This window comes from Neovison vison, chromosome 11 (genome assembly GCF_020171115.1).
Source record: "Neovison vison isolate M4711 chromosome 11, ASM_NN_V1, whole genome shotgun sequence".
Classification (NCBI taxonomy): Eukaryota; Metazoa; Chordata; class Mammalia; order Carnivora; family Mustelidae; genus Neogale; species Neogale vison.
Window position 1 is genome coordinate 147475393 of NC_058101.1, and position 18610 is coordinate 147494002.

At 41.7% G+C, this 18610-nt stretch overlaps 1 protein-coding gene across 1 annotated transcript in view; it reads right to left on the reverse strand.

Moving 5' to 3' along the window:
* Positions 1–12178: 12178 nt before the first annotated feature.
* SMAD1 (SMAD family member 1) overlaps positions 12179–18610 on the reverse strand; it is a 74060-nt gene continuing 67628 nt past the window's right edge. The window contains exons 6-7 of the mRNA XM_044224934.1: positions 17069–17325; positions 12179–13525 (exon numbers count right to left, since the gene is read on the reverse strand). Of these exons, the coding sequence (XP_044080869.1) occupies positions 13382–13525; positions 17069–17325 (401 nt within the window). The 3' untranslated portion in view covers positions 12179–13381. The remainder of the gene's footprint in view (positions 13526–17068; positions 17326–18610) is intronic.

Sequence of the window (18610 nt, forward strand, 5' to 3'; positions counted from 1 at the left end):
AGGAACAAAATGCATAGTCCCTTCAAAGAAGATAAATCGCTTGGCCCAGGAATCCGTAAAGCAAGTGGTCATCGCGTCAGAAACGGAGAGCCTACGAACCCGCTCTTTTAAGAGCTCCAGCACAGCTTGGTAATTTTATTATAGATTTTGCGTTCGGACCTGCTGTACACATTTAAACGAAACTTAGAAGTGTCTCCCAAAAGCGTGTGTGAGTGGGGGCGGGGGGTTGGGGGAAACAAACCACAGTCCAAATAGCGCTCAGTCCTAGTAGTACAGTGACGGAATCTGGTGTCAAGCAGAGATCAAGTGCAAGGCAGCAAGCGGGCGCCTTCATTTAACCGGTTTAAGAAGCCTTTCTTTTTCTTTCTTTTTTTTAAGATTTTATTTGTTTATTTGACAGACAGAGATCACAAGTAGGCAGAGAGGCAGACAGAGGGAGAGGGGGAGGCAGGCTTCCTGCTGAGCAGAGATTCCCAATGCGGGGCTCGATCTTAGGACCCTGGGATCGTGACCCGAGCTGAAGGCAGAGGCTTAACCCACTGAGCCACCCAGGCGCCCCTTAAGAAGCCTTTCTAAGAAAACTGCCGGAAGCGTCAGGCTTCCCTGACGGGAAGGCAAGAACGGCGGGCGAGCGGCGGAAAGATCCCCGGAGACCGGCTCCCAGACAGCACGCTGAGGTGGGGCGTGGCCGTGGGACAGCTGCCGCAGCCCGCCGGGACGGAGCTTGCTTCCTCGAGGGAGGGAAGTCAATACTGGGCGAGATCTTAACCTTTGATCAGTCACAGATGGTTTTGAGAATTTAATGTAAGCTGGGGGCCCATTCACTTGCAGGGAAAATACATCTGCACAAAACATTTTACCTGCAGTTTCAGGGACTCATCATACTCCCCCCCACCCCGCCCACGTGGATATCTGAGGGTTTGTGGGCAGCTCTCCCTGGTTCTTCAAGCTCTCTCCTTCTGTGACTGTCTGCTGGGCCACTTCATCTCAGTACTGCATCAGGCTGGACCACATCCTCCACTCTTGGGAACCCCCCGCCCCCCCAATATAGCCTTCCAGTCACAAATGCCTTCCATGAAAGTTTGTTGAATTAAACCTTCGCAAATATTCACCTGGCTTCACGCATCTTCTGTATTTTTACTCAACACTCTTCTGAAGAAGTAGAACATGAGAATCCCAAAGAAAGGCTGCTCAGATCTCACATTGGACTCAGGGTGAGACTTCCCCATGGAAAAAGCAAATTGTGTTCAAGGGTGAAAGGACAAAAATCATGTTTAGAAAATCGGTTTCCAGGATATCAGTTTACTCCAGTAAAAGAACATAAGTGTCTAGTAAATTCATTTTTTCACTCAGACAAGCATTCACTGAGTGCCTATTGTATTCTGAATCTCGGGTAACACCCCAGACCCTAAGATAGATGAGATACAGTCCTGTGTTCAAACAGCAGCTCGTTGAGTGGAGGACTACGAGGAGACAATTACACTAGGAGTGTTCGTTGCTTACAGTGGGACTATGTCGAGTGTGTTATGATAACATAATGGAGGGGGGTCCAACACTGTCCGAGACAGCTGCAGGGAGGCCCCAAATGCTTCTTGATAATGCGTTGGAATTTTCTGGGCAGAAGAAGGACTTTTCAGACAGAGGCTGTGTGAAGGCAAGTGGTCATCAAGGGTGAGGAGAACAAATTTTCCAGAGTCACTGGGGGTTAGGGCCTATGTGGGGACATACCAAGAGGTGGGAACAGCCAGACTGTGCTTGGCAGGAGGGTGGCCCTTCCTGGTCTCATTATTTTACTTGTCATATATGGTGATAAGGACTACACTGAAGGATTTTCAACGGAGTAGAGTGATAACACTGGTATTTTAGAAAGAGCGTGTAGAGGATGGATTGAAGATGGGGGCGCCTGAAGGCAGGCTCATTAACACTTTTTTTCTTTTTTTTTTTTTTGTTAACACTCTTTACACACATCTCTCTTTAATAAAAGTTTTATTCACCTAAGCACTATGCTTATATGCCAGTTTTTGACAAATATTTCTCTTTGCTTAATTGGTGCTCAGGGTTTGCTGGGAGACATTTGACCTCATATTCATCCATTGTGATTTTGTTTTTAACCCCAGTTTGAACGAGAAGTCATTTATATGATACTTTATACCCTGTATATGTGGCCGCAAATATATTTTAACTAAGAAATACCACACCTAATTGGAAAAAAGAGCTTGCAAATCAATCGTGAATGTATGTTCAGTTATTTCTAATTTGTCATCTACAAAATGGTGAGCATGAGTGCCATTGATGCCACCATACTGTTTCAAATATCTTCACATTTTATTTTGTATTGCAAGCATTTGCAGTTTGTATGTTACAGAACTACGAATGCTATTTGTATGTTACCACCAAGATGCTTTACCTCGCCTCACATTATTCATTCTTAAATCCCACCAACATGTCCTGGGCCCCTACCATATTCCCAGGCAATGTTCTGTGTTCTTTTGTGTAAGGCAGAGAAGATCCCTGAGCAGGTGATGACCACTGGTGATGTGATGGAGGGTGCCCTTGGGGCCATTACTGCCAGAGAGGTCAGCAAGAACCGAAGGAAGTAATACTCAAGGAAGAGCCATCGTCCAAACAGCAGGGAAAGAGCCTTAGAGGAAGGGGGAATTAGTGGCTGGTGCAGAGGTGCCCAGGTGGGAATGAACCTCATATGTTCAAGAATTTGGACTGGGGTGGGATGAAGCCAGGTAGGAAAGGTACTTTAGAACCAGAGCACACAAGACACAAAATCTCGAACCTGAGACCCACTGCCTCTTTAAAAAGAATTGCAGTGCTGCTCCTACTGCTCAAAATAAAATTCCTATATGTGTTAATTTCACCTTCACTGTCTTAAAATTGAACCACGTATCAAGAGGACAAAAGCTATCTAATTCCTCTAGGAAAGATAAGAATGGTATTAAACCATAAATTTCTGCCCCTCTTTGTAGGTGGCCAAGAAATTGACAGACCTCGTCTGCAATTCTTCCCGTGAAAGGAGTAAGACGTGTCCAACATGACCCGTGTTGATTATTGTTTATTTTGTTATGATTGTTATGATAACCATAGTCTATGCATTGGGAAATAATTCATGCTTCACATATCATCTCATCTCTCAGTGGATGAATAGAATTAGTCCAAAATTTTTGCTGATGAGCCCAAACTGGTATCATCAATCAGCCATTACTTCTTGTTAAAGGAGTAAGTTTAAAAAAGCAATTTATAATGAAGTATTTTGTATTTCAACATGTAAATGCTTAGGCACGACTCTGCTAGAAGACACATGTGAGCGCATAACAGCCCAGTTGGGTGGAACTGATGTGCATGTGAAGGGAGGTTGCAATAGTGACTCCAACACAGCCAGTGGCTTCTTCAGCAGGGAGGTGATTTTCTGAAATGGGGGACAGTTCGGGAGAAAATTTGGAACAAAACACAGCACATCCTTTTCTACTTTGCATTTAATAGACGGTATTGAGTCTGGACCCAGGCTCCGTTAATGATCAATAGGCAGAATGAAGGCCCACCCTGCCACGGTAGGACATCTAGCATTCCTCACCCTGCCCACTAAAGGCCAGTTGCAGCACCAGCTCTCAAACAGGGTGACAATCCCAATGCGCCCATCAAACTCTAATCCTCCCCAGCCATGAGAACCACCAAGGCAGGGGCCTCATAGGCCATGGGAAGGAGTGTGGATTTGACTCTAAGCACCTATGAGAACTCAATGAAAGGTTTTGTGCTGGGAAGCAACATAAAATGATACACATTTTTAAAGGATTTCCCTGGGTGCCATGTGGAGAATCAATCATAGCAAGAGTAAGACTGGTGATAAGGAGATGAGTCAGAAAGTGATGGTTGGAGTCCAGGTGAGAAATGGTAGTGCCTTAGGCTACGATGGAAGGAATAGAAGTGGAAAGAAATGGATAGAAATGTGTTTTGAGGGTCTACTGATGGAATGGATTGGGATAAGAAAAGATTTTTGGCTTTAGCAACTGGAGGAATGATGGTGGCCTTTGCCAAGAAGGGGAAAAGCCCATAGGGGAGCGGCATGGGATCAGGAGCTCAGTTTTGGCTGTGTGAAGTCCGAGATGACACCATGTGCAGATGTCAAGCAGGCAGTTAGATGTCTGAATTCCCGGGGGGATGCTCTGGCGGGAGACACACTGTGAGTCAATGGAATATAGAAGGCTACCCAAACCATGGGATTGGAGAGTAGAGGAGGTCACCTTGGGAGAGTGGGAGTATGAAGGAGAGAAAAACAGTCAGGACAGAGCCTTGGGGTTCTCCAACACCATTAAATGGGACCTCTATTAATTATTCCATTAAGAGAAACACCGACGTTTTTACATCAGTCTTAATGGGAATATTTAATGATTAATGATATCAGCTTTGGCTTATGAACAAAAATTTTGGAACTAATTATACTCATTTATCAAAGCACAAAGATGTACTTCTTCATGAATTTCAAATTATTTCCCAATGCATAGAGTGTGATTATCCTAACAATCTTATGATACAAAGGTAATAATTAATGTTTGAATCAAGGGCAGTCTACATAAGGGAAAACTTGGGCTTGTGTTCTCATGAAAAACTATAGATGAAGCCTATTAATCAATATTTATCGGTCCCCTACAGAATAGGCACTGAGATTTTTCAGCTGAAAAATCACTTTTATATTTTCTAAGGGATTTTGATAGATTCTATTTTCTAAATTTAAAAAGTCTTTCTTCGGGGCGCCTGGGTGGCTCAGAGGATTGAGCCTCTGCCTTCAGCTCAGGTCATGGTCTTAGGGTCCTAGGACCGAGCCTCACATCGGGCTCCCTGCTGAGCAGGGAGCCTGCTTCCCCCTTTCTCTCTGTCTGCCTCTCTGCCTACTTGTAATCTCTCTCTCAGTGTCAAATAAATAAATAAAATCTTAAAAATAAATAAATAAATAAATAAATAATCTTTTCCAGAGCTTTATTAAGCTATAACTTTCATACCATACAACCTTTTTTTAAAAAAAAGATTTAATTATTTATTTTGGGGAGAGAGACACACACAGACTCCCTACTGACAGCAGAGGGAGTCTAATATGGGGCTCGATCTCATCACCTGAGCTGAAGGCAGATGCTTAACCAACTTAGCCGCCCCAGCGTCCCCATACCATACAACTTCGTTTTTGAAATTTGAAGGCAGTTACAGTGAACTTTCAAATAGACATATGTAAGTTAATAAATGAATCACCCTGGAAGCCTAACCAAACACAACAATGGCATCTCTTGTTTCCTGGGTACAACCTCAGGTAGCAGGAGGACAAGCAGACTTCACATCACCGTCCCTCTTCTTCACAACATTCCTGATGGGTATGCCTCCCATTTTACAGAGAGAAATCCAGGCCCAGTGAGCTGGAGGACTTCACAGAGGTCACCAGAGGTCACCAGGGCCAGGGTTTGGATGCAGGTCTCTGCCTTGGACTCTTTCTCTCTCCCTTACTTCCGCCCATGCGCCCAGTCTCCCAGAAGACAGAAGCTCCAGTCTGGAATATATATAGGAACCTCCACCCATTCATTCTAAGGGTAGACCAGTGTCACAACCAATTGAGACTGGCGTCTCAGTGATTCAAATTTTAAAGCGTTTTACTGTCACAGAGGGATTAACTTTAGAGACCTTTCCTAGTGGTGTTACAGTTAATGCCTTATGCTTAAGTAGAATTACATATCCTATAAAGGTTAAATTGGTTTATCTGTCTCCTTCCTCCCAAGAGGCCCTATGCTAATTCCAATTTCTAAATATATTTAGGCGAGTGAGGGGGAGGAGTAGGAAAATTGGTAGGGACGTGAGTTAATGGATTTTACTAGATGCCAGTGAGTTATGAATATGTGATGACTGGTTACCGGTAGAATCTGCTGTGTACTTAGGCAGACACCCAGGGCTCAGTGGCGGCCAATTCACCCAGTTAGGAATCGTGCACTTAAAGAAGGAGAATAGAGGCCTCCATGTCCTGAGCAGAGGAGCCAGAATTACACTACCAAAATAAGTCCTTGCCTACGGAGGGATAAACAAGAATCTGGAATGTTGGAACCACACAGGAAAAAAAATGGCTAAGGCTGTGGGAAAGGCATCCGCTGGATGTGAATTTCCAGTGGGGTGGCCTTTCAGCAGGCGGTGCGGACTCTGTGTAAGAACTCAAGAGTAGTTTGAATCTTTTGGGGTTAGTGACACTCTTGGATGGGTGGGTGGGGGGGAGTTACGGTTTCTGTGATCACGTTTGGCAAACATTCAAGGTAGAAACCACTGGGATGGAACCAGGAATAAAGAAATTATTCTAATATTGGAAAACACAAGGGTAAGGGTAAGAGGTGGCCTAACGAGCAGCTAGTTTATAAACCAGGGGTGGCGTCCGGTGTAATGTAAATCAGTATTTGTAAGCGCTCTGAAAACACAATTCTTTAGTAAATAGAATAAAACTGGCAATATCCTCACATCAAGATTCTAAAGTCAAGAATCCATAGGCGGGATTCTCGTTGCAAGTAGCAGGGAAAAATGGACAAGATTTATGTTTTATTAACATCAGCTGTGCTATATGCTGGGCACTGCTTTTTTTTTTTTTTCCCCCCTCCTTTATCCTAATGCTCATTATTGTTGTGGGGATTTCAGAAATTCTTGCTGGGTTTCAAAGCATCTACCATATCTGAAAGATACTGAGAACACTCAAGTGTTCATTAGGCCTGTATTTATGAAACCCTCTAGGCCATCATTGCCACTGCACCCAAGCCACTATTAAGTGCTTAGTGTGTGCCTGGCTCTGTGCCAAGTCCTTAGTGCACATTGCATCATCACACAACCTACGAGAGTATGACTATCATTTTTCCACTTACAGATAATGAGACTGAAGCTCGTGCATTCATTCACTTGCCTGAGATGACACGGCTGGAAAGTGATGAAGTCAGAGTTAAAAAAAATAAGTCTATAATAACTTAGGAGCCCAGACTCTTTAACTGTTGTATCTCCATGAGAACTGTAAATCCACAGTGTGGAAATACAGTGGCGTTGAATCTGTTTCTTAGTCTTCATCTGACCCAAGCCCAAGGGAAGAAAAAAACATTTCTCTCATGTTCTCACAAGGTACCTAGTCCTAAAGAATAGCGGCAGTTCAATTTCAGTTTTTTTTTTTTTTTTTAAGAGAGAGAGTTGGTGGGGAGAGGCAGAAGGAGAGGAGGAGGAACCTCCAGCGGACACCCCACTGAGTACAGAGCCCGACTTGGGGCTCCATCACAGGACCCTGTGATCATGATCTGAGATGAAATCCAGAGTCAGACGCCTAATCAACAGAGCCACCCAGACGCCCCTTCCTTTCTTTTCTTTTTTCTTTTTCGAACTTTGTGTTTAGGGACAAAGAAGGCTGTGTTACTTTGATTTACTTGTTTTTCAGATAATGGTGGGGGGGATTTAGAAATTATCAGCTTTTCACCAAGTTTCCCTGAAAGAAGTCATTTCCAAGCTTTTAAATACAACAGGACCCTGCCTTTTATTTATTTATTTATTTATTTAATATTTTGCATTCCCTATGATTTTTTTTTAAAAGATTTTATTTATTTATTTGACAGAGAGAGATCACAAGCAGGCAGAGAGGCAGGCAGAGAGAGGGGGAGGAAGCAGGCTCCCTGCCGAGCAAAGAGTCCAATGCAGGGCTCGATCCCTGGACCCTAAGATCATGACCTGAGCTGAAGGCAGCGGCTCAACCCACTGAGCCACCCAGGCGCCCCAAGAGGACCCTGCCTTTTAAATAGCATATTGTATCTCAGCAAGAATGTATGATGGCTTTTCAGTTGCTAGCGCTGAGCTTCCAGATCTGCTGTGAAGAGGTTTTCTGTTCCAGTGCTCAGAAACTGCAGGTCTGAGAATTCCCTACAGCACCACCCTTAGGGACCACTGCTTAAAAACCACTCAAGAGTTATCAGAATTATAGGGGTGCCTAGGTGGCTCAGTGGGTTAAAGCCTCTGCCTTCGGCTCAAGTCATGATCTCAGGATCCTGGGATCGAGCCCCACATCGGGCTCTCTGCTCAGCAGCAAGCCTGCTTCCTCCTCTCTCTCTCTCTCTGCCTGCCTCTCTGCCTGTCAAATAAATAAAATCTTAAAAAAAAAGAATTATCCAGTGGGTTAGGCCGCTGCCTTCGGCTCGGGTCATGGTCTTGGGGTCCTGGGATTGAGTCCCGCATCGGGCTCTCTGCTCAGCGGGGAGCCTGCTTCCCTTCCTCTCTCTCTGCCTGCCTCTCTGTCTACTTGTGATCTGTCAAGTAAATAAACAAAATCTTTAAAAAAAAAAAAAGAATTATCAGAATTATAAAATTACACAGTCAACAGACTCAATAAAATAAATGGGATTTTCAGTAAACTGCCTACCATCCTGATTCTCCCAGAAAAATAAGCAATGTATTTGTAACAAAGAAATCAATGAACACTGAAGCCAGCAGCTCATCCCCCATGCTGGGTGAACCCTGAGTTAGGAGATCTAAATCTGGTACGATACTTTGTGAGGCATTTGGCACCATCCCCTCTGAGGAGTCTTCCCTGCCTCTTCTGGTCCAGTTTATGTTCCCTTCTGCATCCTTTGCTGACACAGCGCAGGGTTACGGTCTGTCTGCTGGTCTCCCTTCCTCTTCAGAGTGCAGGCTCCTTAGGCAGGGCTGAGGATGTGTTCTCTTTTATCCCTCAGCACAATGGTTGGCACAGGGTTGGTGCCAGTTAACTGCTTAACAAATGGGGCCCGATCATCATCTCTGTGCTAATCAGACTAGCCTTTAGACCTGAATTCCCTACAGTATGCTGAGTATCTCTGTGGCAGCCTGTCATCACCGCTTGCTCAAGGATAAACTAATTACCAACTGTTAGTGCAGGTGACTTTGTTTCTTCTTTCTGTTTCTTTTATACTTCTAAAATCTTTAGTGAACAAGTATTGTTTGGCTAAAAGAAAATTATTTACAAAAATGATCTTTAAAAAAAAAATTCATTTATTTGTTTTAGAGACAGGGCACTACAGGGAGCAAGAGAGCACAAGCAGGGAGAGTGACAGGTAGAGGGAGAAGCAGGCTCCTCGCGGAGCAGGGAGCCTGATGTGGGGCTCGATCCCAGGACCCTGGGATCATGACCTGAGCTGAAGGCAGACATATAACAGAATGATCTACCCAGGCACCCCAGAAAGTCAAGTATGTTCATCCTGTATTGCTTAAACCACATACTCTTACAGGCTGACAAAAACTCAGACTACATGAAGCCAAAGAGGGGATTATCCATAAAGATTCTGGAGACCCAGGAAAACCAAGAGCAGGAATGTGGGAGCGCTTGGTAAGTCCTACACCCCACAACCTGGATGCCATTACCTTCTCTCTCCAGCCCATACCTACAGCCAATAATATGACCAATCCCAAGCTTTACCGTAGCTTCAGCCAGGCACAGGAAAACCCTTCTTTACTTCCAGTCCCAGAATTCCCAAAGGAGATGTCCCTACCTAGACCATTAAACGGTGGCCAGAGGGAATGTATGGTAAATCCCACAGAAACCCCGTGGGTTGGAGCATGTCTTTAGAAACTGGTGGGCAGATGCTGGTGTCCCAAGTAACAGGAATCTGTCACACACTTCTACTTAGATGGTTCTCTTGCCCAGAAGCTTCTCCAGTTACCAAAATGCTTCCCCTCCTTCGAAGCTCAACCTTAAATACCACTTCCTCCATAAAACCTTTATTGATCTCTACTCGCCCAAGTTTGAACTGTATCTTCTTTCCTTTGTGCTCCTCTGTGCTTTTCATTCTGCCTTATTTTATGGTAAGTTTGCCTGTCTGCAAATTAATAAGAGCAAGGGATGGAACTCGACCATCTTTGTCTGATCCCCTCTTTGGCTTCATGGAGTCTGAGTCTTTGTGGTTTAAACAATACAGTATGGATATACTTGACTTTGTTGTTGTTGTTGTTAAGGAATTAACTCTACATTTTAAAGTCAGACCTGAATGCTAACTAGCTTGCTGACTTTGGACAAGTTACTTAGCTTCTGAGCTAGTCTCCTCATCTATAAGAAAAATGATGTTGGGTTGAGGCAAGAGTATCATTTCTTACGCTCATCTGAGGATACAGTGGAAGCCCCTGCACGGTGCCTGGCAGGGAAGGGACTCGCAGATGGCCAGTGTTCTTCCTTTGGGTTTCTCTCACCTCAGCTCCTTGAGGTCAGTCAGGATTTCCCACTGGGCTTATTATATATTATAAAGGTAAGGAGTCTTCATCCAATGTTTGTTGAACTCCCTTCTGATTAGCTTGCCAGCCGGAGTTAATTGGTCATATTAATCTCTCTAGAGAAGTTCTAAATGCTTTGCATGCACTGGCTTAATTTCCATGGTAACTCCATGAGATGGGCTTTGGAGCCTCTACTTTACAGACGATGAAGCGGGTGCAGGAAAGTTAGGAAACTTGCTGGAGCTCAAAAACCATGAAGTGATGGAGTGAGGCGGTAGCTATAGGGCCTCCACTTCTAATGACCCCCTCCCCCGCCTGCCACCACCACCATTAGTAGTTTCTTAGAGGCAGAAACAGGTCTAGTATGAAACAGTTCCCATTGCTTTCTTCTTGTTTGAACTAGGTTAGCGTAATCCAAACAAACAGTTGCTCTGACGTTTTCATTCCTTTATTTAGAAACTTTCAGGGGACTCGTCGGGCTCCTACCGGTCATTAACAATGATCTTCACTAAGATTTTACCAAAAATACAAATAACTGCACTTGAGCGTGAAGGGCTGATTTATGCACCACACTGCAAACTCCTAGGGCCTCCAATTCCAATAGGTTTCAATCTCCTGGATTATTTTGGAGTTTGGCCTGGTTAGTCTCCAGGATGCCTCCAGTGTGCTACACTCAGTTAATGAGATTTGCATGACTGTACCAGCAGGGGGCTGTGGGAAGTTGGGGGAAAGGGGGGGGGGAACTCTCCGCTAGGAGAAGGGTGAGAAATCCTGATCTGTCCTCTTTATTGTTAGATAATTTTCAGTGATACTTCATTGTTGAAGTTCAATAGCTTTTATTCATCTTCTCTTATGATATTGTGCAAATCACCATCATCAATCCAGGTCACCTGTGCAAGGAATGATTTAGCAGGGAAATGGGGAAACAGAGTCCAGAGGAGGGTTTAGGTAAAGAGTGATGCCTGTTCTTATGTGGCAATTAATGTTCCCAAGGTATTTTCACACTTCTTTCTTGCAACAGAGCTTCACCTGGACTTTGTGATAAGGAAACAACAACAGCATTATCTTTTTTTTACAGGTAAGGAAATAGAGATTCGTGAAAGTTAAGTAACCCAGCAGACACATATAAACATGTGTTATCATATAGGTATTCTCTCCAGGGCTCTCTCCACTTGCAAATGATGTTTTCTGGAGCCGGCAAGATGCAGTAGAAATTTCTGCATGGTCATTGTTTGGGCAATCAGTAGGGCTGGTAAACAACTGTGGGTAAGATAGGATAGAGCCCCATGTCCAGCTCCCTGCTAGGCGGGGAGTCTGCCTCCCCCTCTGCTTGTGCTCTCTCTCTTGCTGTCTCTCTCTGTCAAATAAATAAATAAATAAAATGTTTAAAATAAACTGAAAATAAATAAATAAAATGTTTAAAATAAACTGAAAATACAAAGGAGAAAGGGTCGCATCATTTTGGCCGGGGAAGACTCTAAGTGTCCTCAAGTCTGTGTCCTTCCTGGGCAGACTCTTGGGACCAGGGCAGGGGATGGGGGAGGGGCTGGATCATTCCCACGGCAAGCATATGGGCAAGTGAACCCCTGTCTTGTGGTTCCTTCCCAATATTATACTTGCATTCTTTTGGTTGACAGAGTGTTGTCCATCAATAATTGCTGGTGCTGGAATTCCTCACACAAAGAAGCTCATACAACTAGGTCTAAAATTCCAAATTTTGCTAGTTCTTTTTTCTTAATTTCCAAAGTTCCACATGTCCTTTCTTTTCTGATTTAAAGGGACTCTGCTCTCTTCACGATTCAGTTTCTCTGTCTCTGTGTTAGTAATTTAGTTTGTTACGTTTGGCAAGGAATATTTGAGAAAAATCTCTCAGAAGAGTAGTAAATCCTACTAGTTCTAAAATCTAGTGAGTGAACTCAGGACGGAAACAACAAAGTTTTAATCAAAGTAAGCAATAATGACAGGTTTATTTAAAATTTCCAGTAGAGAAAACCCTCTAGTTTTGGAATAAAAGTACTCAATGTACGAGAGCATAAGTGAATATAAAAGATTAGCAGAAGAAAAATAAAACCAAACATAGTACAAAAAAATTTAAAAAGTTTGAAATGGATTTAAACAGGGATGTTCTTTAAATCCTCCAAATATTAAACAGTTACTAGGTTTGGCAAACAATTCACTTGAAAATTAAAGCCCATTTCTGTAAACTCCATAAAAACTGCTTATTACATTCAAGCACTCCATACAATTGGTATCGAAACATACAGGCAGTCAGTTTCAGAGTAGCAGGAATTACTCATTTGCTCTCACAGTTATATGAATGAAACAGCTGCATAACTGCTTTTTGAAGAGGAAGGGATAGAAGACACGAAAAAAAAGTAGGATAAAATCTCTAAAAAATTAAAACACAGCAAAATTCAGACATCAGTTTGTTTCTTGAAAGCAACAAACTGACTCTTTACAGTATATTCTACATTTGCAGTTGTCATTTCCCTCTCCCCCACCCCCCTCAAATACTCCTATATCCACTAGTCTAATCAATTCTTAACTTCCAAATATTCTGTACATATATATTTAGCAAAGAGCATATGCCTAACATTATTCTGACAGCAGTATGGTCAGCATACAATTTTAGAAAGATTACCATGTATATCATCAAGTCTAAACTTTACTTAAAAAACAAAAACCATTACTAAACAAATAGTTTTAAAATATTATGAAAACCCATGAAGAGAAGACTCAACATGGGTTCTAAACCTGATAAAAACACACTTCAGAGAGACTATTAATGCTAAACTTTTGCCAAACGATGACCTTAAAGTGCCAAACACAAAAGAATCTCTTAGGACCGTTTCTCTGATAGATAATTTGTCCCTGGCTTGGCCATCTCTCCTTTAACTCTACATAAAGTCCTCCTAACAGTATGCATTTTAGTTGATTTTACCATAGAATGTTACAATGTAAACTAAACAGGTTCTTGATATCGACAGTATGTTACCAAGGTTTTTTAAATTTCTGAATCCAACAGTTGGTCACAGAGGTCAAGTATTATCAAGGCTCCTTTGTCAGTTCTTGATCGCGTCTGACTCACTCATCCATCCTTCAAGTACATGCAAGGCTCAATAGTTTTCAAGAGGCAGAAGCCTGAGGCCGTTTAAGACACAGATGAAATAGGATTGTGAGGTGAACCCATCTGAGTAAGAACTTTATCCAGCCACTGGAGGGGGCCGTGCAGGTGGATCTCAATCCAGCAGGGGGTGCTAGTAACATCCTGGCGGTGGTACTCTGCTCCCCAACCCTAGAAAACACATTGGAGGTCATTAACCTGCTTAACACTGTGGTTAAACTTTTAAGTAAGAAGTGTTCCCATAACCAGAAACGCTGATTAAAGACACGGATGCTTTCTGTAAGGCAGATGCTTGTGTGCACAAACACACACACACACACACCCCACACGCACACAATTTGGAAGGCAATTCAGGGGATGGGTGTGTTCAAGGCTCCCTAAGGTCCCTCCACACATTCCAGGTTAAGAAGTAGTGCTCTTGGGGAATGGAAGTTTCAAAATACCTTATAAGGCTGTTTTAACAAAGGCACTTTTTACCTTTCATATTCATTGCCCCCTGTGTTACTGATAGTATTGTAACAGATGTTAAATACTCACTATCACCAAGAAAATAAAGAAAAGTTATGTTAGACAAACTGACATTCTGCTTCTTGCCCACCCAGTCACTGACGGTCCTCCTAGCAACACAAGAGCTCTTGATCTTTCAATCTCGAAGCAAGCTGGCAGAAGCGCACACATATCCAAAAAGCTATTACTGACACCTAATCATTGTTTCAAATCAGCAGATTCCATTACACATTTGTACAAGAAGGCAGCTTGCCTGACATCTTCAGTATTACTGAATTGGGACACTAAAGTTGAAAAAGAGAAAGGTAATCTTGCAATTGTGAAGATCAAAAAAACTCACTGGTGTGGTGGGCAATGGAAAAGCTCTGATAAACCCCTTGTTTCCTGAGGGATGTCAGAGAAGGTTGGGTACCGTTTATCTCTAACACCTACTTACTCCAGGACATTCAAGAAATACATATAAATATCAGAACTTTCAGGAAAAAGTTGTGATACATGAACTGCATACATATATACATCCATGCATTTCTACTTCTATCAGTACATTGCTAATCTTAATTTAAAGGTTTGTGTGCATGTTTCTTCCATTAGATAGTAAGTTCTTTGAAGGCAGGGACCAGATCTTATTTATCTTTTTTTTTTTTTAAGATTATTTATTTATTTATTTATATGACAGAGAGGGAACAGAAGCAGGCTTCCCACTGAGCAGGGAGGCAGATGTGGGGCTCAAACCCAGGACCCTGGGATCATGATCTGAGCTGAAGGAAGATGTTTAACAACGGAGCCACCCAGGCGCCCCAGATCTTATTTATCTTTGATTGCAAACACCTAGCAAGGTGAATGGCATAAAGCAGAGCCCTAGAGATACTTGTTCAGCTGAAATGACTTGGATTTTTCAGAAATATGGGGAGTTTACTGTGCAAATAATTTATAAAATGTGTGCTTTAAAGTCCAAAATGTCAGTCTTCAAAATAACACATGATTGACTATTAATATTAGCAAAATGTTCTGTATCATTTCTCTAAGATGCTAAGTGTGACAAGGGCAAGGTATGCAATCCTTATGATAACAAAGAACAAGACCGTAGAAACACTAGGCTATTTTTTTTTTTTTTTGAGAGCATGAGAGGCGAGAAGGTCAGAGGGAGAAGCAGACTCTCCATGGAGCTGGGAGTCTGATACGGGACTTGATCCTGGGACTCTGAGACCATGACCTGAGCCGAAGGCAGCTGCTTAACCAACTGAGCCACCCAGGCACCCCACTAGGCAAGTTTTTTGTTGCAAATGTATAAGCAGCTGCCCTTTATCATGTCAGCAGGAGTTTTAAAAGAGAATTTGTTTATCCTCAACTCCAAATCCAGCTTCCCAGCTATGTTCATTATATTATTATTATATATTATATTAATATATCATATATATTATTCTATTGTATTACCCTCCATTCCAGTATACACCACATTATTTTATAATTAAACATATAATAGGCCATTAGCATTGTGAACCAGGTGCTTTTTCATCTTTGCATTAATTCTCTGGAATAGTGCTAAAAATATTTGCTGAATGAATGAAATCTAATACATTTTAATGCATACCCTTATATCATAAACACTCTTTATTAGCGTAAAGTTTGTTCTTTCTTCTGTAAAAGTAATTTGAAATGTATAAAAGTAAAACCATTAAAAAGGGGTAATCAGTATGAAATGAGCTTGAGGAGAAAGCCAGCTGAAGCAGTAGAGTCATAAATTCTACATGAGTGGTCCTTCAATAATAGTAGACTCTCCAAGGAACCCCGGTAATGGTTACCACAGTTCCCAACTCCATCCACCCATTTTAAAGATGATGATCACGAGGACCAGCAAAGGATCCCTGTGCTTTAATCGCACAGTTAAAATGGCAGATAAAACTAGAGTCTGGGTCTTTTGACTCTTAACAGGTACTCTTTCCTCCATACCATAAAACAACAAACAAAAAGCACTGGTGGCAAGTTACTGTCCCCATTTTAAAATTCACTTTAGCCAAAATGCAAAGTCAAAAATTATACAGTGAATGTTAGTGGTGGATGAGAAAGATCTTTGTAGTCTCACGGGTACATAGCATATTGGTTAACCTCTCTAAGGGGTAAAAAAACCCTCCTTAATACTAAAAAGGCACCAGACTCAGCTTCAAAGAACTGCTGAATAATGTTTGGAGAAAATATTAAAAGAACACTGTCAAAATCTGCTAATATGATTCAAAGAAGTAAGAAAAAAAGATAGTCAGAGAAAGGTATCTTTGATCTAAAGGATGATTAACAAAGTAAAGTTCCAAAATTACCCTCTGTAACACACACATTACAGAACTGGTTTAACAACAAGTTAGGTGAGCTTCTGAAGAGAGGACATAAAAGGTGATTGCCTCACCCAAATATATAATTAGTTCTGTTTCTCAAGGTAACAGAGGATGAAAATTTATCTTTGAGAACTCAGAGACAAGTCAATCACTACATAAGTTACAACTCATGAAATCTAATCAGATATTTAATTTTTTTTACATTTCAATGACATCTTAAAATTTTTTATTTCTCAGAAGCAGAAGAGAAGGCAGAAAAGAGATCAATTATTGTGAGCAATGTCTTTAACCTTCTCCGTCCTCAACCCTAACTATAATCTTAGAACTAAGGCCTCTACTGATCTGTGGGCAAGGGTCTTTTAATTTTTGAATTATAAGAAAATGATGAGGTTTTACTGAAAACATTTTTTAAAAACCCTGACCAGTCAAAAGTAAACCCCAGTGTGATGAATATTTACAAAAAGATCACTTGTTTATTGCTGAGACAAAAGCAACAAGTGTTTACCACCATCTAAGTACTGAAACAGAATGAAAAGGAAGGGACATGTATTTAACTCAACTGATCTCCTAAGAAAACCATGCGATTAAATTATAAGTGTTAAACACATAGCATAACATTTTCTTATGGTACTACAATAGTTAAAATCATGCCTATTTGAATAGGAAAAAGTTATTCGAGGCTCCTACACTCTTGACATTTAATACAAACACTCCTGTAATTCTAATTATATCCTCCTAATAACTGACATCCCTACTCAAGTTCAAAAACGCCTAGGTAATAAGTGGGCTTCTATGGACACAGAGCAAGAAGACATAGATTTATACACCGAGATGAAGTGCAGCAAGTCAAACCCTAACCAAAGCAACGGAGTTCACTTACCTTTACAAAGCTCATGCGGATAGTGCACATTTTAGTGAGCTCATAGACTGTCTCGAAGCCATGGTTCACAGACTGTGCCAATAACTGAGCGAATTCTTGGTTATTGAAGATTTTCAAACTACACCCACTAGGGATCTTGCAGACAGTAGTGGGGTGAAATCCATGATGGTAGTTGCAGTTCCGACTCTGCACAAAGATGCTGCTGTCGCTGAGGCATTCGGCATACACTTCCCCTCCCACGTAGTAAAGATGTACTCCTGCAGGAAGACAACGTGTGCAATGTCTTCATCATCACTTTTCACAGCGGTAAAGCTTCTGTGTATCTTCAGTATATGAATTTGCATGGATTTAAACTTTGGCTAATTAGAGAGATACGTTCCAAATCTTGGACAACTGATAAAATCTCATTTAACCCTATTAGTTCACACAATATTCTTTTGTTAACAGGTATGTCTAAGAGGTTTCTAGGAAACAACGTAACAAAGACAGGAGAGAAAGGAGGGCCAAGACGAGTGAAAGAACTAGAAAATCAGAGGTGGAGGCAGTACTGCTGAGAGCTGTCAGATGTAAGGTCCGGGAGAAAATAATTATAAAAATAATTCATACTGTGTGCAATCTGATCTCCCCGAACTACCATCTGCTCCAAACTTCTTCCTGTGACATCTTAGAGTGTAGGAAATTGATCCTACTCAGCCTTTAAAAAAAGTAAAGTGTGTGTGGTGGTGGTGGTGGGGGCGCTTTCTGACAAAGCCCTACGCCCTTAAGGGACATTACTTTATTACAGGCCACGCAGCGAACAGAGTCACATCCCATGTGGCTTTAAACACTCTCCTTGCAGGAAACTCGGGAACTCTGGCAGGTTTCAGCCAATCCTTAAACTATTGTCTCCAATCCAATCCAAAAAAACTGAGTTTTGTGCTTACAGGTACACACAATGGCTAAGACTTCTTTAACAATTAAATAGCTACTGGAACAGAAGCCCATTTTCCTGTGTGATGTAGAGAAAACAATTTAAGAGTGTGTGTGTTTACTTTTTTTGCTGATTATAAAAATGAGCAGCATTCGTTTTTGAACATTTAGAAAGTAAAACCAAATATAAAGAAGCAGAAAGTATCACTTATTTTGTGACACAGAGTCAGTAACTGTTAATATTTGGACACACTGGATTCCAGGTTTTGAGTATTACTAAACTTTCTCTGCAAACATTTAAACATAATCTACATGATTATACGGACACAACAATTTACTTTAGTGATTCTCCCAACACGGGACCACAGCACTGATACTAATTTTCTGTTATAACAATGCCAGGATAAATGTCTCTGGATAATTTCTGATTAATATCCTTAGGAGAGATTCCTGGAAGTTAAATTGCCGGATCAAAGGCTCTTGATTTGCTTTGCCAAATGACTTTCCAGAATGCTTGTATCAATTTACACCCCACCAGCAGTGTAGGAGGGCCCTTCTCATTTTGCCTGTGCCAGGATGGAGTGAGCTTAAGACAAAAACAAATAAAATAAATCACAGCCTAAAACCAGTATT